At 41.3% G+C, this 21,726-nt stretch overlaps 1 protein-coding gene across 1 annotated transcript in view; it reads right to left on the bottom strand.

Annotated features, from left to right (window-relative positions):
* Nucleotides 1–1,931: 1,931 nt before the first annotated feature.
* Nucleotides 1,932–21,726, bottom strand: part of LOC138249450 (olfactory receptor 51A4-like) — a 73,713-nt gene continuing 53,918 nt past the window's right edge. The window contains exons 3-5 of the mRNA XM_069203409.1: nucleotides 4,422–4,484; nucleotides 3,278–3,281; nucleotides 1,932–2,877 (exon numbers count right to left, since the gene is read on the bottom strand). Of these exons, the coding sequence (XP_069059510.1) occupies nucleotides 1,932–2,877; nucleotides 3,278–3,281; nucleotides 4,422–4,484 (1,013 nt within the window). The remainder of the gene's footprint in view (nucleotides 2,878–3,277; nucleotides 3,282–4,421; nucleotides 4,485–21,726) is intronic.

Genomic DNA, 21,726 nt, shown 5'->3' with positions numbered 1-21,726 from the left:
CCCTTTGTGCCTTTGGAAATCCTTGGGATGATGCTGAGATGCTTGATTTATTAGCTTCCTCTTTCTTGAAGAGATGCTCTTGCACAACAACAAAGCCGAGGTTCTTTGTTCCCATGGGGGATCTTCCATTGGTTTTAAAGATTTTACAGATTCCTCTAGTTGAAACTTTGGAAACTTGGTCCCTCAAGTTTCTGTCCTTCAAGGTGCCATTTCTTTAGCCATCACTTGAAGGCTGGAAGAACTAGGCTGTCTGATTTCGGTGACTCCTTATCGCATAATCTTCCCATATAATCTTACTCTTTGACAGGGCCTTGGTTTGATTGCAAAAATGAATTCCATTTTTCATTGCTCTCAGGATGTTGTGTTACTACTTGTTCCCCAAAGCCTTCTACCCCCAAGGAGTTTTTCCTTCATTGTTTAGATGTGCAAATGGCTATGCATTACTTAGATCTCACTTCTTTATGCAACAAAATGTTAACTTTTGTAAAATTTGGACATTCTAAGTCTACTAGTCATAGTTTGAGATCCATCATCTCCATGGCTTATGAACTTTCTAGCCCTCCTTGCCCATTGGAAATATGGTCCATTCCACTGACTGGCTATTTTTTGGACAGAAGCAATGGGGACTTCATTGTAGTTTATTTGTGTCACTGTAACTTTGTCTCTTTCTTGCAACTCTATCTCCCTTTAATGGATGGGAGCAATTTTTAAGGTAAGGGCAAATTTGGTTAATGTTTGCTAGCTTCTGTTTGTTCGACATGGATTAATAAGGTCTTCTTCGTGTTTTCTGTGTGCACTACCCTTAAATATTCCGGCATTCATTATTCATCAGCACATAAGTTTACTTCGCTACGTACTCTTTTAATAAGAACAGGGTTGAGAAAATGGAGGAGGATATTATACCTTGATTACTCACTGACAAACCTATTACTCAGATTCCTTCTGCCTCGTCCCACTCGTTAGGATGGATACATTTATGACTTTCTTCTAAGAGACTTGGGTAGAGTTAGGAGCAGATTGCTAACCAAAGATCATCAAAATTGCATGACATTACCTTATTCACCTTGTTGTAAATCAATTTCCCACCCTTCCTAGTGCTTTCAATTTGGACCATTCAAATCCTTGCAAAAAACGTTTTATGAACCAACTGTTAAACACATTACCACAACAGTGACAACACGCTTTTCTTCAGTAGTTTAAGACATTTCTATAACATTGAAGGTAAGTCTTTAGTAAGTAGTTCAAGGCTCAATGCGTGCCTTTTTATTTTTTTTTACAACCAATAGAGTCTGACAAATGGTCAATGATTTTTATATGAATAATCCTTATTATAAATCATACTACAAAAATTCTGGTGCGATTCATTGTAACAATAAACCAGCTTTTATAGAAATGTTCTAATGGTCTAATTAGAATTCATTTAAATAAAATGCAGATAATGAACACATTCAGAAAATGTTTATCAGCTTTAAGTATACATAACTAAATATGGCAAAAATGATATTTTCAGGATAGAGGCCTTCTTTGAAATAAATGTGTTCTTTCATAGACCACATATGGGTGTTGTGTAATACTGAGCAGAAGTTACCTTATATGCCCTTTCCAAAAACAATAGCAGGTTTAGTTTCAGACTGATGACTTCTCATGAGGTTCCCTGTTTCACACCAAGAAGTCAGCACAAGAAAGGCCCCTTCATAGAATCAATAAATGTATTGATAATAGGAAACCAAACTTGACATTCGTATGTTAGCATTGTAATTTTCACAGTGGTACACTTCCGAATTGTATGGTGCCATGTGAAATGTAAGAGGCCATCTGGATAAAATACCTCAGTCGTTGTGGCTTGAAACCAGCTCCATGGAGGGAAACTTGACTAACACAGTATGTGTCTATCCAGAGAACATTCCAGGAAGTTTGAACAAAACCATTTACTAAACCTTCATTTTACTGAAATATTGTACATACTTGGTGTGGATCTGCTTGTTTTTAATGCAGTAGATAATGGGGTTCATCAACGGAGGCAGAAGGTAGAAGATGAAAGCCAAGACCTTATACATAAGAGGGGGGACCACATTAGAAAACCTGTGAAGCACAGACAGGAAGATTCTCGGCATGTAGAATAGGAAGACGGACACAATGTGGGACATACAGGTGTTCAGGGTCCTGCTGCGTTCACTTTGTGATGCAATCTGTAGCACTACCCTAAGAATAATCATATACGATAGCACAACCATGATGGCATCCGATATCATGAGGGAAACAACAAATAATCCATAATAGCTGTGTACTTTGACATCCGCACATGCAAGCTTGATGATATCTTGATGTAGACACCAAGGGTGAGTGAGAACATTGTTGCGGCAGAATGGTAGCCGCTTGTCAAGAAGTGGCTCTGGTAATATTAGCACTATGGCCCTGAGAGCTATGAATAGTCCTATTCTTAAAGCCATTGATTTTGACAGGATGGAGGTGTATCTCAAAGGATTCCAGATTGCAATGAAGCGGTCTGCAGACATTGCCAAGAGTACCCCTGATTCCACAATTGTAAACACGTTCAGAAAGTAGACCTGGCACAGGCAGGCGTCAATATGAATCTCTCTGGCTCTGAGGAGGAAGATACTAAATATAGTCGGCAGGGTGGTCATGGACAAGGCCAGATCAGTGACCGCCAAGACAGAAAGGAAGTAGTACATGGGGGCATGGAGGCTTTGCTCTGTTTTGATGATGTAGAGAATAGAAATATTTCCAAGTGTCATTACACTATATAGGGAACAGATGAAAATGGAAATGCATATGGCAGTGGGATCATTTTCCTCTAGGCCAGATAAGACGAATGTTGAATGATAGAAGATGCTGCTGTTGAGAGACTCCATAATGCTGTAATAGAAATACAATTAAGTTATAGGTACATTTATAAAATATGTTGTGTTGTCAGTGAGGTGAGTCTATGGTGAATGTGCAGTTAGGGGCAATGCAGTATAGTGCCAGAATAAGTAAAACATATCACCACCATAAAATATTGTGACTTTAATATTGGCATCTAAAATGTCTCAGGGTAAATATATATTGTTAAGAATAATTTATATATATAATTCCACATTTTAAATATAAATATATACACATATAATTATATATTTTTTTCTGAGGTATGTGGATGTGGAAATAGGATGAATAACAAGCATGTGTGGCATTGGCTACCTGCCATCTGGCAATTCTTGTTTTATTTTGAGATGGTGTTTGCAAAACTTTATTTTTTAGGAATATGCTGTGCCCTTACCAATCTAAAAAAAAAAAAAGATTTACGAGAGGCAAAAAAGGTTTTATCGGTCTAAAAAAAACACACATTGCCATAGTACTACCTGTAACTAAAGGGAAATACTTGGTATGTGGATGAGTTGCTTGTGAAAAAGTAGCATGCTGTAACTCATAGGAAAGTGGGTTGATACATTGCCCCTTAATGCATACTAGAGTGGGTGGAAATAAATGTGACTGGCATCAGTCACAGACTAATGGCTAAACCTTGGCTGAAAACCATTATAAATAACTATGGTATACACATACTTTTAATAAAATCAAAAGTTCTTGGCTGGCACAGAACTAAAAAAGTCAATCATCATATGGAAGAAAGAAAGAAAGAGAGAAAGGATAAGAAAGGAAAGGAAAAAAGGAAGGAATGAAGGAAATGGAAGGAAAAAAGGAAAGAGAAAGAAAAAGAAAAAGGAAAAAGAAAGACAGGAAAAAAGGAGGATAAATAAGGAAAGAAAAAAAAAGAGGTGACGAAAGACAAGGAAAGAAAGAAGGACAAGGAAAAGAAGGAAAAGGGAAAGAGAAAAGGCAGGAATGAAGAAGGAAAGAAGGGAAAAGTTGGAAGGACAGAGAAAGAAAGAAAGAAGGAAACATAAGAACAGAATTGAAAGGAAAAAGCGAATGAGAAATAAAGGAGGAAAAAGAAGGAGAGAAAGAAAAAGAGAGCAAAAAGGAAACAAATGAACAAATGAAAAATAAGAAGAAAAGATTAATAAGGAAAGAAGTAAAAGAAAGAAGGAGGGAATGAAAGAATGAAAAATGAAGAAGCAATAAAGAAGACAAAGGAAGAAAAGAAGGGAGATAAATAAGGGCACAGAAAATAGAAAATAACAAAAAAGAAAGAGAGAAGGAGAAAGAAATAAGGGAAAAGAAAAACAGAAGGAAGGAAAAAGGAAGAAGAACAGATAAAGAAGGAATGAAGAAATAGAAAGAAGGAGAAAGTAAAAGAGTTTAACTTAATGGAGAACAGTTTAAAATAGACACAGGGGGTTATTCCAACTTTGGAGGAGGTGGTAATCCGTCCCAAATGTGACGGATTTACCACCAGCCGTATTACGAGTTCCATAGGATATAATGGACTCGTAATACGGCTGGTGGTATATCCGTCACTTTACCGTCACTTTTGGGACGGATTACCACTTCCTCCAAAGTTGGAATAACCCCCACAGTCTGATATGCTGTAAAACAGCAGCAGACAGAAAAGCAAGACAGTCCAAACGAAACTTACAACAGCATTGGCAGGAGATGAGTTCTGATAAAAATTAAATGTGGCCTGTGTTTTCGTGAGAAGTTTCCTGCTATCACATCAGGCTCTCAACACAAAAGCAACACAAAAGTAATGATAAGTAAAGACAGACAACAAAAACACTGGCACTTAAGAGAACTATATTGTATACATGTGAACTCCTTGTGAAAGAGCAAAATGCAGTCACTCAAAATGAAGTTAACTAGTGGCTTAAGTAGGTTGACATACTGCTGCATGTTATATGCTGTAGTGGGCAGGTACAAAATGTGAATGACACGACAGGCCAGTAGATGAACAGAGTTGTCTGAAAGCCCATACGCTTAAGTATATTGCATAGTTTAGTAAAATCAGACTTACTTGTATGTACTTAACTTCACAACATTTCTGTACTCAATTTTCCAGCCATGGTATTTCATTAGGAAGGTATTTATTTACTGAGAAATCAACTTGCTACAAACTTGGACTCTTTCTTTGATCGCCTAGGTGGGCTCTCTTTCACATTTCTCAGACCCATAGAGTTTGATCTGGAGACAGAACTTTCAGTTTTGCCTCAGCACATCTGTGGAACTCTACCCCTGTGTCTGTGCAGGAAATTGTCTCTCCTGGATGACACAAATCAGTGTAACCCTTGCTCTACCTCATTTAACTCATCTTGCAGATATCTAAGTTGTGCTGATCTTGCACTTTAGACCCAAGAAGATCATCAGAAAGTGTGATTTAAAAATGTAAGTTATATAACACATAAATGGAAGTCTAAGTGATATTTTTAATAATATCAGCATGACCACTCTGACCTAGGATCGGAGTTGTAGTCTCACATGCAGACTGCACACATGGTAGAATGTAAATAATGATCAAAGGGCATTTCCTGATGTGCCCCTGAAGATACAAATACTCACAAAGTAATTCACAAGTAAACAAGTCAACCGTTCATATAAAACTGAATTAAGTAAAGGGTGCACCAAATGAGAAAATACATCAACATAAGCAATGTGGAAAACATTTGGAACAAGAACTTGACAGTTCTGGTCATTTGATTATACAGAGGATACTAGGCCAAATAAAATGGAGTTATTGGTGTTTACCACTGCTACCCTGGGACCTTTTGTAATTTGACCAGCCAAAAAAGCACTGATCACACCTCATATTTCTCTGAGCAAACACTTTGCAGGGACTCCATCAGTGCCCCTCTCTCAGACTTCCTTCTACACCCTCGTGGCTGCTGTACACCCAATCATGAGAAATCCTGGAACACTAAGTGAAGCTCCAGACACGCTTTCTGCTGTCCTTTGTAGGAAAGCCCTACTTTTGGCCCTAGTCACCCCCAAACTTTTTGGACAGATACTGGTGGTTACTGACTCTTGGCTGTGCCCTGGGTACTACTTACAAGTCCCAGGGCCAGTGCTCTGTGCAAAGTGGATATGTAAATTAGGCTAATTATAATTGGCAATATTAACCTACTCATAAGTCCCTAGTATATGGTAGGGCATGTAGGTATAGGGACCCCAGCATAGGTAGTGCCCCCATAGGTGCACTGCTGAGGTGCCCAGTGTCATTTTAAAGGCAGGCCTGCCTTACTGGCTGCTTTTAAATTAAAGTTACATGCAAATTCGACTTTGGAATTAAAAATACTTCCAAAGTATTAAACTACCTTATATTTACATATGAGTCACCCCTAAGGTGTGCCCTATGTGTCCCTAGGGATGGGTGCCATGTAACTATAAGCAGGGACCTTATACAAATAGTTGTATAGGCCCTGGTGAGGTAAAACAGCCAAATTCGTTTTCCCTCATTGTAGTGAATGGCCTCTATAGGCTAGAATGAGAAGACTTCATTTTAATTTGTAAAGTCCCCTTAAGTGTCAGACACATTAGGTTTGGTATCAAATTAATTGTTATCATAAATTCCACAACTTACAATTGTTGGATTTAACATAGCTTCTACAGGTAAAGAGTTTTAAACTTTACCTGAAAAGTTGCCAACTTCAGCCCTGCAGTGTTTTGCTGCTTTGCTCTGATTGGCCAGCCTTTGGCAGCCTGACACAGGCTGCTTTGATGAGGTGTGAAGTGGCCAGGTTCAACACAACGAGATGGATGTGCATGGGGGAAGAGATTTTTCCTCAGCAGATGGAGAAGTAGGAAGGGGGAGGGCCCCCAAACTGGTCTTCAAAGGCATGGAAGGACATTTGGAGCAACCCAGCACCTCCCTCACATCCTGTGAAGCAAGACAATTAGGTGCCCCCTTGATTATATTAGGAGAGGGGTGTGTTTAGGTTTTCTAGCCACACCAGTGGGTGGGCTCAGCCAGATGTAACCTCCAAAAATCTTTTTCAGCCATGATGGATTTTTGAGGAATGTTGCTCGCTGGGATTGATTTTTGCCATACTTCCCAGTAAGTGGTCATCACAGGGGGAAGGACCCTGCACCTGATTGGAAAACCAGGACCCCCCTGTTTTTCACCCAGGAGCAAGGATAAAACTGGCAGACCTGCATCCATACCTCAGATCCCTACCAGGAAGAACTACAGGAGAAGAAGGACTGACCTGCTGGACCCCTGACCTGCACCTGGACACTGCACTCTGAAGGACTGCACCAGCTGCACACTTGGGCTTCACCACAAGAAGGACTTTACCTGGCTTTAACTGGTTCAAGGAGGGACTCCCTGTTTGCTACAGGTGAAAACTTGCTAACCAGAGTCCCCTGCACCAACTCCTGAAGAAACTGACCAGCTGCCTACTGTCCAGTGGCCAAATTCGAGTTTGCGCCAGGTGCATTCTGGGAGTGTGGTCCGCACCCTCAAGAAGCATCTCAGAGCTTCTGGAACCTTGGGGTGAGCTGCGGACATCAAAACAACCTTAAAGGAACATCTGAAAGAAGATCCAGAAGTTTGGGGAACTTTTGCAAAAAAGCTCTATAAAGGGACCGACCCTCCACGGCAACTCCAGCCGGCTTGCCTCAACTGCGACCTGGCCTGACTTGCAGGTTTGTCTCGATTAAGAAAATCTCTGAAAAAGTGACTAAGTCCAAACGTAGGAAGTTGACCGGGACCTCCCATGCAGTCTATCCAAAGAGGGCTCCAGGGACGTCGGATCAAGATTCAGGTTTGCCCCGGTCGAAGGATTTTCACCTCGAAAAAGCAACTAAGTCCGAAGGTAAAAATCTCCACCGAGGGCTCCTGCGACGCGTATCCGAGGAAGAGTTCCAGGAGGTGGGATTGGACTGGCAACTTGGTCCCGCTGAAGAAAATCTCCAGAAAAATGACTAAGGTCCACATGTACAAAGCATTTTTCTAGTCACAAACGAGCCAATTCGCAGAATGTTTTTTGGGATGTACAAAGACCAAACTGAGATTTAGTAATTTGTTACCGAATCACAATTTGGGTTTTGCGATTCTGAATTAGGAAGGGCGCGTGTCCAGGGAGTCCCTTCCTAATACCGAATCTAAATGGTATGTATGATTGCTTTGTAACCAGGAATGCAGTCATAAAACAATCGCAGTTAACACCAATTTCAAATTGGTGCTAACCCATTCGCAAAGGGCAAGGGGTCCCTAAAGGACCCCTTCTCCTTTGTGAATGCATGCAAAAATGTTTTTTAAGAGCAGGCAGTGGTAACACGGACCACTGCCTTCTCTTAAAAAATGAAATTGAAACGTTTCATTTTTTTCGTTTTAAACGCAGCCCGTTTTTCTTCAAGGAAAACGGGCTGTGTTTAAAAAAAAGATTGCTTTCTTTAAAAGCAGTCACAGACATGGTGGTCCGCTGAAACCAGCAGGCCACCATCCCTGTGATTTATGCGATCCCATTAGGTCGCAAATCGCGACCTACCTCATTAATATTAATGAGGCAGGTCTATTTGCGACCCACTAGGAATCGTAAAAGAAATTCAGTGGAGTTTCTTACATTTGGAATTGCTATTCCCTAATTGCGATTCGCATGAATCGCAATTAGGGAATCACAATTCATAAACATACGTACATGTGGCCCTAAGTCCTAAGGTAAACTTTTGACCGAGGCCTCCCCCGGGCTGTAGCCAAGCAGGGCTCCATCGCAGTCGGCCTTAAATTTTTACTTTGCCCTGGTCGAGGTGAGACCAGATGACCAGATTGGCACTATTCGTTTCTGAGCGCTAAAAAGCATTAATTCTTTAAAAATTTATATCTCCGGTTTACTTTATCTGATTTTATTTGTTTTGGTGTCATTTTAAAGCTAAAAATATTTCTTATTTTTATACATTTTGGAATTTTAAACTATTTCCTGTGTTTTATTTAATTACTGTTTTGTGATATTTGAATGCTTTACGCTTTGTCGCCTAAGTTAAGCCTTGTCGCTCGCTGCCAAGCTACCAGGGGTAATTTATTGAGACTTAACTGGACCTAAGAGGATGTTAGTGGCCTATTGCTAAGTGTAGATGCTTACCTGCCCTTACCAATAACCCAATTTCCAACATCCTTCAAGACATCCTTTGTTGATTCCAAGATTCCAGTGGCAAAATATTTCTAGAGCTCCACCATTAGTTTTTGTTTCAGCCAAGTCAAAAATAGTCTTTGTTCCACAGGTGATTGCAAGAAGGATGGTGGACTTGGGAAGAACTCTTCCAAAAATAACCAAAACATTTACACACAGTGCAGGAGACAGCCACCACACCTACCAATTACCTAGCTCTTGAATATAGTTCCTCTGTGTGATCAAAAGCCGGACATACTCAGAGAAAACCTTTGCGCTTCAGAGACACCAATGTCCCCTGCCTTCTGTAATCTTTGAGTTCATTAACTCCCAAAATGGTAGATCAGAGACAAGCATCTGGAATTCACATAACTTTCTGGAAGGTGGTACGCCTGCTCCATTTTGTAAACAGTGGAATTAAAATGAACCCATCAAACAGCGGAGTCCGATTTGGGTTACAACATTTTACAGTACAGCTACTGCAGGTCTCTATGTGTACATGATTGTTGTGTTTGCTGATACCAAATCAAAAATGCATACCAGGATCAAAACTCGCATGTGGATTCACCCAAGCCTGAGACTCATGCCTGCTTATCATGCAGAGACAGTGTTCCCCCACAAAGTCCATCCAGAACTAACAAGGACATGTCATGAAATACCACAGTATAGCATATGATTGCACACACCAAAACACTGACCCTAAAAGGCCTGTAATAAGGTCACACCTCAGCATATTTAAGCCCCAAACTAAACAGGAGTAACATCAGCTTCACACTCATACTCAAGTGAGAGATCAGCATAAGAAGAGCCAACAGGAGAGGTGAGTACATGTTGAGGTATTGTGGCTAATGCAGTCATTTGCTTGGTCAAGTCTGCATCCTCTTCCATGGATTCTCATCTCCACCAAGTTCAAGTGCACTTTATTAAGGACTACTCTCACAAGCAGAAGCAGGCACTGTGTGACTGGTGGGGTGTTAAGAATGAACACCTGGCTGTACCAGCTGCACAGTAACATTGTAGGAGCTGCTCAAAAGAACAAAGGATTCAAACAGAGGCAGGGAGTAATGACCAGCTAGATGTTGTGCACCAATCCTGTCATTATCACTGTCAAAGCCAAGTTCCAAAGACTCCTTTTTTAGGCGCATCATCCGATAATATGTGGCCACTCCTGTGTCAAATAGGGAGGGTAGGAATGCACCATATCTTTCAAGATATGGCGATTTCCTTTTCTCTGCCGGCCCTGGTGCACAAACTGATGTCTAATGCCAATGCAGGCACCCTTGTACCATGGTGCAAGGGTGCCTTTGTTACAGAGAGGATTGTTCTTGTGCATAAAGGGACACCTTCCAGCACAAAAACATTCCTCTAAGGCTTTTTCCACTTTCTGCATGTGCTGCAGGATGCAGCACATGCAGAAAGAGGAAAAATTGAGGAGAAATGAAGGTATTTCTTCCCGTTACCCCTCCCCTGGGAAGACGTAACATTCTAATGCATTCTCAGGTCTACCAGTTTCGGTAAATCTGGGAATGCTTCGAAACCCGTGTGTGGATGCATGGGAACACTCATGCTTCATCCATGGAATGTCTCCCTGGGGGAGAGTACTGCAAGGCAATGAATTGTGCTGCCTTACATTACTCGAGATTTATCATTCCACACACGGCCATGAAAGGTGGCCATGCTTGGCTTGGTGAATCTCATGATAGGAGTTTGCTTCACCCTGCTCCCCCTTGTGTGGTGCAATGGTGACGCAAAACCCTAGAAAAATATGCCCCTTTCTCTTTTGGTGTCATACACAAGACAAAACATAGCTTTTCATCTGTGTCATCAAGTACGCCCAAAAAGGTCTGAGTCTCCTTCAGGAAATCGTGAATGGCCAACTATGTCATAGACTTTGTTAGCAATAGGTTCTACAATATTCTCAGGAAATTCAATTAAAACTGTCAGTCACTGTTGTGTGGCAATCATTGGGAAAGGGTACTTCATTCTTGTAATCAGCACACATATCCAGGCCCCTCTTTAGGGGGAGCGACCGGTACAGCCACACCTGGTATTAATCTCAGGGGATGCTGTGTTTGGAAATAATATAAGGGTTAAAAGCACCAACTGCAGAGTTCCTTATGTGTGCAGCAGTTTTAGGCAACAATAGAAATGTCAAGACAATTGTGGAGATTAATGTTCCTGCTGCAGAGAGATCAGAGTTTTGTCTAGTGGCATTTTTGACTCAACATAAAGTAGCACAGAGGGTTAATGTGCCTGCTGAAAAGAACGTGTACCATGCAGATCACAGAACTGCATTTTATGTAGATAGCTCAAGGGTTTACCTTTTTAGTCACATAAATACTTCTGTTACTTGCAGTTCATAAGTTAGTTTCACAACATAGCATATTGACCTATGAACTGTCATCAAAGAGCTGCATGCAAACTGCAAGGTATAGATTTGAACTTTGTGTTTTTCCCGCAATCTTTTATTATCCTAATGTTGCTAAAAAGGTTCATTGGGTACAAATACATTCTACTCTGTCACATTTCAAATCCAGAGGTTGTGCTTTTCCAGACGAAGCCCTCTTAAAATATATTGGCTTCTAGTATAGATGACATGTGAGTCCTACACCTTGACCTTGCAAATTCAATGTGATATGTAACATTTCCTAAAAATTATTTACGCATGTATGATTCATTGTCTCTGTATATGAAGTGCTCTGACGCCCTCGACTGGTATAAATAGCAATACAAAACTAATGAAATGCATGTAAGAGATGGGCTATGGATAGATTCGGGGCACTCTTGGAGGGTGGTAGTGAAGGAATCCATGAAAAAGGAGATTATTAGGTGGTACCAAAAATAGTGTTGCACTGGACACCACCAGCACTAAAGCCAGCCCTGAACACAGGCACTTCCAGAACCATATATTGGTTATCACTGGGCCCCTAGTTTGGCTCATAGACTCCCTTTACAAAACAACAAAATCTCTGGCAGACCTAAATTCATTGCATAGTTGCGATCATTTCACGCTCTGTATGCTAGTTGATATCTACCCATTCAAACTGAATTAAGGAAATTTATAACTCACCATTTTGATTCATAAATTGGTGGCTTTTCTTTCAAGCACATCAAAGGCAAGGTGTTAGACCTGTCAACTCTTGGGGTGGTTTCTCCAGTCGTTTTGGCTTCTGACATCCTATTTTTGATCCTGTGCATGAGTTTCGTTTTTTCTGGTTTTAGGACTCTGGGCACTTTACCACTGCTGACCAGTGCTAAAGTGCAAGTACGCTCTGTCTAAATTGAATTGGTGATAGGTTCATCTATGAGTGATTTACTAGCAAGTCCCTAGTAAAGTGCACTCTGTGTGCCTATGGCCTGTAAATCAAATACTACTGGGCCTGCAACACTAATTGTGCCACCCACATGCGTAACCCTATAAACTTGTCTCAGACCCTCCAGTGCAGTGTCTGTGTGTGCAGTTTTAAATGTCAGTTCGACCTGGAAAGTGCACCCACTTGCCAGGCCCAAACCTTCCCTTTTACTACATGTATGTCACCCCTAAGGTAGGCCCAAGGCAGCTCCATGGGCAGGGTGCAGTGTATTTTAAAGGTAGGACACGTACTAGCGTGTTTTACATGTCCTGCCTGAGAAGTACTGCTAAATTCCATTTTTACTATTTCAAGGCCAATCTCTCCCAAAGGGTAACATGAGAATTGCCTTGAAATATCTTTTAAGTCTAATTTCCAATTGGGAGCAGATAGAGATATGGTGTTTGTGCACTCTGAACTCACACTTTAAAAATACATTTTTGGGCCTTTTCTTGCTTAACCGTTTTGTGCCTCTGCCTGTCTGCTGGAATAGACGTCTGGGTCAGCATGACAGCTGGGCTGTTTGTGAGTTCACTCAAGACAGTCACACAAAGGGAGTTGAGGTATACCCTGCATATCCCTATGTGTCTTCCTGGGCTAGAGTGGTGGAAGGAGCTGACATTTACACCTGAGTAGGGCTGTGCCTGCCCTCACACAAAGCAGTCTCAACCCTCCTGGAGTGTTCTAGGGCCAAACACCTGAATTCTATCAAAATACCTTTTCTGATGTATCAAACCAAGATAGTGATTTGGTAACACATTATATTATCGCTATTTGGTTGGTGACCAAATACTGAATCAGTATTTGGAAGGAGTGTTTAGGGCATCCCTTCCAAATAATGAATTTAAATGATATTTATTAATGCTTTGCAACCAAATTCCAGGCACAAAATGGTAATCTTTTACCACCTTCTGAAAGGAGAAGGTAAGTCATTTGCAAATGGAAAGGGGACCCCAAAAGACCCCTTGCCCTTTGAGAATATTTTTTTTTAAACATTTAAGAGTAACCAGTGGTCCAGTGGTCCAATGGATCCATGCCTACTCTTAAAAAATAAATTACACTTTTCATTTTTTAGATTAAAGGCATTGTGATTTCTTTAAAGACAACCTGGTTACATTTAAAGAAAAATAAATGCTTTATTTATTAAAAAGTGATCACAGAAATGGTGGTCTGCTGACCTCAGCAGGCCCCCATCCCTATGATTGCTGCAATTTCTGCTGTGTCACAATTTGCAACCTACCTCATTATTATTTATGAGGTACATCAAATTGTGACCCACTGTGAATCAGTAATTTGCAAACTGACCTATTAGTACATAGGTTGGTTCACAAATTACCACACTGGTTGCAAAGTTACTGGTTGTAAATTGCAACCAGTATTTTGTGACCAGTTGTACATAGATCCGGCCTCAAGCTGTTATTTTGTGGATGGTCTAAGGCACACATTAAAATGTAATACACCCTGCTTTTTGGCACTAAGCAAACATTTCACCCTTTTTATATCTACTCATTTAATATTCAATGCTGTTGATGCAATTTGTTCTGCAGTGATACTTTCTATAGTCTAGAATAAGAACAATATTGTGTATCAGAGAAGAAACCTTAAAATAAAGACAGAAAATATAATTTTTCAAATTTCATATCAACCTGAAGGAAGATGTGAAGAGAGTGTTTGTCTCAATATTCAAGGTGTCATCTGTGCAACATGGACTTTCTAACCTGCACAATGTCAACCATGTAAAATATACAAATATACAAAGTGACTGTAACTGCTTTTTCTGCCCACAAAACTCTTTAGACTATGCCATATCATATCATATGTCATGTCATATGTTATGTTATGTTCTACCCAATGTTCCATAACAAGTTTATCTTAGTAGAGGCCTCTGATTTTATAAAATAACTTAGACCAGGGGAAAAATCTGTGGTAATCCAGTTAAGTCTATCTGCAAAATTTGAGACTGTGTCCCACCCTATTTTGCTGGAGCACTTGGAGGAGGCTGGAGTGAGTGGCCTGGCCAGGCAATGGTTAAAATCTTTCTTGTCTGATGATGAGTAGGCTATGCACCACACCTTACTCCTCCAGCATTTCAGGAGCTGAGCCACAGTGTCTCTTATGGATCAGACCTCAGGCCCACCTATAAGGTGGTGGAACCTTGGGGTTTCAGCATTATGTCATATGATGATGATTCTCAAGTACTGCTCTTCTTCCACCAGGTTCAAATTTCATTAATAGAGAGGGTCCAAGGTTGTCTGTCTACAGTGGCTAGATGGATCCAGAGGAGCTGTGTAAAGCTTAACTTTAGAGTTACTATTTTTCTGCAAATTCTCTCCATTGGACCTGCAGAGCTGGTGGCCTGAAGATCTAGGAGAACCTCCAGCTCCATCCACAGTGATGAAAACCATGGGGATACAATTTGATCAGAAGTTGTCCTTCAAACCTAAAGTCCAGGCTATCACAGCCTCTTGGTTCACCTTGTTGAAATCCTTAAAAAATACCTGCCAGTACAGACACGGAAAATAAATTGTGTGTGAACTCTAGAATAAATTATGCCAATCCACCATATATAGGGGTCCAAACGGGTCTGATCAATAAATTACAGATAGTGCAAAGTGCCGCTGCGTGGCTGGTTCTTAAGTGTCTCCCCCTACCTGAAGCAAATTCACTGGCTGCAAGTAATCAAAGAATCGATTTCTAGCCTTACTGATTACTTTTGGAGCAATAAATAAAAAGGGTCTGTATATCTCAGTAGTAGGTTCATACAGTATGTACCCACCAAAGCACTGCACTTTAAAAAGTGGAATGACCTCCCGTTTGAACAGAGAAAAAAAACTCTGAAGACCTTTTCAGAAAAATATTAAAAAACGTTCTCTTCAGGTAGATGTTGGATTAAGCCATAGTCATTTGCTGATTACCGCTGGGATGCCTCTCCAAAACCTGATGTTACACTGTACAAATGACGATCATTAATTTATTGCTATGTTATGGTATGTTATGTTATGTATATTTGTATAGCACACAATTTAACCAGCAGTATATTCTGTTGCAGAAGCAGAAGCTATTTGGGCAGGAGCCAGTGTTAGGGCTAGTGAGGAGCCAGGTCTTCAGATTTTCTTCTGATATGTAAGAACTGAGAAGGAGGCCTGTACTGAGGATGGCCAGGTCATTTCAGTCTTTAGGAGAAAGGTAAGAGAAGACACAACTACCGGATGTGTTCTGTGTATTCTTGGTGTGAAAGTAGAACTCTGTCTGAGAGGATATGTCTGGTTTGTTTGTGGAAGTTCTTCAGGTATATGAGGGCCAAAGTTGCATAAGGCTTTCTATGTGAAGAGATTGAAGACGGCTTGTTTATTGATTAGGGAGTGCCTGTGGAACTCTTTGAGGTACAAGGTGTTATGAGTGTGGGGTGAGAGGTTGAGCCTCGCTGCTGAGTTTTGTATTGTCTGGGGTCTCCTGGTCATTTGAACTTTGATTCCAATATAGACTGCATTGCTCTAGACCAGCTTGCTGGTGAGAAGGACTTGGATGATAGGTCTGTGAGTGTTGGTGGGGAGACTTTTGAATATTTACTTGACCATATTTAGTGTGTGGAAGCAGGAGACAGAGACTGCATTGATTTAGCCAGTCATGGTGAGTTGGTTGTCAATTAGTATTCCAAGGTTTTTACATGGATTCCGAGGAGGGGTGTGGATCTGGGTTCAAAAGGCCACCAGAGCAAGCTGTTTTTTCATAAGATTTCTTCTTGGAGTATGAGCAGGATGTTGTCTGCATAGTATATGATGTTGAATTCTGGGCATGGATGATACTGGTGAGTGGAGTTGTATAGATGTTGAACACAGCTGAATGAGGATATCTGTGTAACTCAGCAGATGAGGTTAGTTGCGTCTGAAGTGAAGGGGCCAAGTTAACTGTCAGGGTTCAGCCTGTTAGGAAGGAGCAAATCCAGCAAAGTGAGGGTCCCTGGATACCAGCTTTCTGCAGTTTGGATAAGGATGGGTTTAGAGATAGTGTTGAAGGCTGTGGAAAGGTCCAGTAGGATAAGGGCCATGGTGTCATCTCTGTCCATGATCATCTTGATGTCGTATGTGGAGGTGATGTGGGTGGTCTCTGTACTGTGGTTGGGGCTGAATCTGAATTGAGTAGTATCAAGGAGGTGGTTGTCATTGAGGTGGGTGGATAGGCACTTGTTTATCATATTTGCTGGAAACGTTCTCCTTGTTACGCCTCTCCTAGGAAGGTGAAGAATTTTGGCGCATTCCCAGGTTCACCAGTTGTGGTAAAAGTGGGAATGCATCAAAATCCATGGGAGTTGCCTGGGAACACTCATGGAACACCTTCCCAGGGCAGAGTAAGACAACACAGTGATTTGTGCTGCATTGCTTTACTCCAGATTTATGGGCTAGGCAAAGTGGCCTTGCATAACTTCATAAATCGCATTTGGGGTTTACCTTGCACATGTACCACATTGTTTTCTGCAAATGTGATGCAAACCACCTCATAAATATGCCCCACAGTATTTTGCACTGGAAGGGCACACTTCCAGTACAAAAGGTGTTCAAAGGTGTGTGTGTGGTGCTCAGCAGCAAAATTCTGCTCTGGCACTACGGAGAGGGAAGGAATGTGCCATATCTATGGTACTCTCCTGCTCTCTCCTCATCACGCAACACAGTTCAGCAGTTTTGGGTGCTGTGCTGCATTGTATGTAACTTTTGTAAATCTGTGCCTACAACATCTACAACATGAAGTCATGGCCTGTAAATTAAGTGCTATTAATGGACCTGAGGCACACATTGTGCCACCCATTAAATTAGCACTTTAAATATGTTGTAGGCATGCCACTGCAACCTGTTGTGCAGTTGTAATCTGCCATTTCAACCTGGCAAAATGAACCTTTTGCCAGGCCTACACTTCCTTTTTAATACTTATAAATCACCCCTAAGATAATCCCTAAAAGCTCCTAGGGCAGGGTGCATGGTTTTTCAATAGTAGGACATGTGGGTTTTAGTGTTACATGTTCTTGCAGAGAAGATAAAGGTATTTTTCACTGTTGTAAGACATATCTTCCTTAGAATAACACTGGACTGCCTTATTATATTCAATAAGTGCTAAGTTTAGACTGGGAGCAGACAGAGAAACACTTCTAGGTCTCTTTTTAATTGTTATTTAAAATCTTTTTAAATGATAAAGTCAGATTTTAAGTTACAATTACAAAAATGCAATTTTTAGAAAGTCTGCATTTTTGTGCCCAAGTGCCTTTCTGCTGGTAAACATAGTCACACAACTCTGCTGTTGTGGGTTGGGCATTGCTGCCAGACAGTGAGACAAAGGTAGCTTAGGTGTGTGTAGGGTGGGCCATCCTGTCTGAATGATTGGTGTGGAGCTGTACCCAGCCCAACTTAAACTTCAAAGGACTATGCCTCCTGCACACACAAAGGAACCTGACACCAGGCCTGCCCTTGCTATTGTCACCCAAGACAGTCTGGAGCCTGTTAAGGGGAAGAACTGACCAGAACCTGTTTTTGAGGTAGATCAGGGAATTTCCCCACACAAAAGCTGGCCCTGGGGATAAAAGGTGGGACACTCACACCCCTAAATGAGATCACTTCTGGACGTTTGGAAAACTCAGAAGAAGGACTGCCCTGATGCAAGAAGGACTGCCTTGCTCTTCTGCTTCTGGAAGGACAGCCCTTGTGCCTGTGAATGGAAGACTGGACCTAATCCCTTGAACCTAGGACCACTAGTATGACTCCCTTCAAATGCTAGTTGCTAGCCTATATTGTGAGCCACAGGGATACAATAGTTCCAATGGACAGTTGGCTAGCCTCCAGTGTGAGCCACAGGGATACAACAAGCTTTCTGAAGTCTTTAACCCTTCTTCTCGCCTCCTCTTCTAAAGCGAGTTCTAATCCCCCCACTGATGCCTCACAGGTCCTGACCCTTGGAAGTGGTATTGGTGGTACTTGTAATGTCTCACCCAAAAAGTGGGGACTTAGAAACTTTTTCAAGAAATTCTGCTCTGAAAATCAACAAGAGCCCGGCATCTGTCTGCACGTCAATCTGACAAAGGTGCATCACCATTGGGATTGACTCACCTGCAGCTCTTGCTACTATCTACAGCAGCAAATCCCTTTCAAGTGAACTTTCTACAAAGGTATCTCACCTCTTGGTGCCCTCTTTGGCTACAGCCTGCAGCCTCATCCAGCTGAAGGAATCTAACCTTCAAAAACTCATCTAAGTCCAAAGGTAGAAATATCTTTTGTCCAAAGGACCCCGATGACTAAATCTTCTTTCAGACACAGCCTACTGCCTTGCCCCTCTGAAGATTTTACCTTCTGAAGGAATCTTGTTCTAAGTCAGAAGGTATATTTTAGACTGAGACAAACCTGGTACTTGTAGCTGACCTATGCTCCATTAGGTTCAGCCTTTACTTGTGACTATGACCCATCCTTGCTCGACCAGTTACCTGTGGTTGGTGCTTTCTTCCTTTTGGCAATATTTTTCACGAAAAACTTCATAGCTCACATTCTACTGTTTGGATTTAGTGACTTTTTTGTGGTTTACACTGACAAATAATATGGTTGTTGTCTTAGAGAGGCATCCACCCCTTCAGCCAATAACCCAAAATTCTTACAACCACAGTGATCTCTCACATTCTCTTAAAATGTTCTTTTTCAGAGTGAAGGGGTATCAATTTTTGATTGGGATTTAGTTCTATATCTCTAGCAAGGCCTCAACTCATTAGATTTCTTAGATACAGAGAACATTGCATCACCAGCAGAAGAAGAAAATTGTGTTATGAGGACATTGCACAGACTGTCTTCTACTTATTGCCTGAGAACTTCCTTTTCAAACTCATAGAGGAAATACATTATTTCAGATTGATTGGTTGGTCCAGGCTCAATTGGCACAATCATACTCTCTGGAGGCAAACATAGGTGTTTAGGTTCATAAAAGTGATCTGAATAGTGGTAAAATTGGGTAAGGATCCATGAATGTATCATTCTAGAATTAGAATAGTTGTCATATTAAAACTCCTTTGGAGTCAAATAGCCCTCAGAACAGGAAGGGCAATATTTACAAGAAATTACACATCACTACGTGTTGACAGTTATGCATCAAAAACAGTTGCAATGTGGAGAAATCCATTATGACGCCATGGATGTGCCATACTTACAATATGGAGCACCATGGTGTAAGGGCAAAGGTGCATCAGAAATTCTGACGCATCTGTAGGAACTTTGACATAACAATTCCACCCAAAAAGAGGCACATCGCTGAAGCTGGCATCAGAACTGACGCAACTTCATTGATTCGTCAAAATTTAGAGGTGCTGCTTCAGTTTTAAATGACACAAGTAGCTTAATCCTTTAGGACCAATGTAAAAGTGTGTGAAATGGTGGAATATCACCAGCAACACTCTTACATTAGTCCTGGGTGTAGGAGGGAATGCATGCACTGTGTCTATGTGTCATATTACAGTGGGCATAGTGTACACATGTATGTAGAGACCTGAGTATGTGTGACATAGTGAGTGACAATGCAATGTCAGTGAATACAAGTATATGTTGGGATGTGAAGTGGAAATAAATGTATTACATACCTCATGTGTGTACTTACCTCTTGCCCCTTTGGAGTATGCAGACCTGGACTTGGAGACCCCTTCCTCTATGGATGAGTGACAATCCTGTCCTGTTCCTTGAAAACAATACACAACGTCACATAGACTGTATCATAGGTGTCATGGTCCCAGCTTGGTCAAGGGGTCCTACACCATGAGTGGCACATGTGGGGAAGCAGTACTAGTAGAGGGGAAGTCAAATGCAGACACTTTCCAGGGTGTAAAGTGACGTCAGCTCGTCAGATCACTATAGGAAAGCCAATGCATCATTTTTACACCTGGGTTAAGTAGGCATAGGAACTTTGATGCATTTTGAACATTACCCAATGATCTGTTAGTTTCCTAAAAACTTGCAAATATGAATGCATCTGTTCTGGGTGGGATTTTAAGAAGGAACACCTACCTTGCATATGATTAACTTAACCTGACAAAGCCGGTTGTAGTGCAGGTAAAAAATTATGCACAGGAGAGGGAAGTGGCACATTTCAGCAAATGCTTCACTTTGTAAATATGGAGCAAAGAAGGTGCTGCCACTGCGCCAAAAGAAGTGATGCAGCACAAGCTCCTTGTAAATGTGGACCTAAGTGCTCATGGTGTAATTAGGAAGACAAGGAAATTGTTTGATTTTCCCAGTTCATCTAAGGGTTCTTGTGTATTATGCAATTGAAACTCCTGATATAATGGTAGTATTGGGTGATGCAATGAGATTAAAATGGACAATTTCCTGGTGTTAGGTTATGTTGTGCTAAAAGTTTATATCCTCGCAAATACGTAAAATGTGTGCTGGTATTAAGACAGGAGGTCATACTACCCAGGACCAAGCCATTCGGAACAAGAACTCAAAACAAGTATGCGGTCCTTAAATCAACAAAGAAACAAGCAGACAAAATAAATAACCAATCCCTAAGCTCTATGCCCAAATATAATGCAAGGGCCATAGCTAAACCCTTTGCTATGGTCCTACTATGAACAATAGGTACAATAAGAGGTTATATATACAGGTTTTCTAAGCCCTTATGAAATGTTGATGCAGTGGTATTTTCCACAGTGTGACCGATAAAGTATTCCATAAGTTAGTGGCTGCCACTGAAAAATCCCTACTGCCTGACCCAAATTTAGGAACTGAAAGAAGCAAGGAATCCTGTGAACAAAGAGACCAGCTCAGAGAACATAAGTTGATTTTTTCCTCAGAGATAGTAGTCCAGAGTTGTGTATGGCACTATGGCTAATGCAGAGAGATTTAATGGCAATCCTCTTATCAACAAAGAGCCAGTGTAAGGTATGTAAGGTAAAGGAAGATGAGATATATCTGAGCAAGCCAAGAGCTACTTTGGCAGTCATATTTTGGATACATTGACATTTATTCACTGCGCCCTGTGGTGCAGCCTAAGTGCAGGGAGTTGCATCAGTTGAAACAAGTAAGGATTGGTGCCAGCATCACTACCCAGCATGCAGAGCAGGGGTGGAGTGGAAGAAACCTTTTGTGTGTCACCCTAAGTTGGATGGGTATGCCATGCACACTGTCACTGGAACCAAGCCATACGTTGAGGACGATCTCTAACTAGTGTGAAACCAATCTAAGGTTGCTTGTGTTCTGGTTCAGGGACAGCCTAGCTTGGCAGTTCGAGCTGAACTGTTCCCTTAGGAGCAGGATCAAAACTGATTTGCATAATTGTGGATCGAGACTGTTGTGGGCTGGTGTGCAAAATAAAAATGGACTGGGATGTGGCCCTGAACAATTATGAGAGGCTGAAATTAATTA

This window comes from Pleurodeles waltl, chromosome 8, assembly GCF_031143425.1.
Source record: "Pleurodeles waltl isolate 20211129_DDA chromosome 8, aPleWal1.hap1.20221129, whole genome shotgun sequence".
NCBI classification, from domain to species: domain Eukaryota; kingdom Metazoa; phylum Chordata; class Amphibia; order Caudata; family Salamandridae; genus Pleurodeles; species Pleurodeles waltl.
Note: the sequence above shows the minus strand (reverse complement) of the source record. Positions and strands in the feature narration are given on the sequence as shown.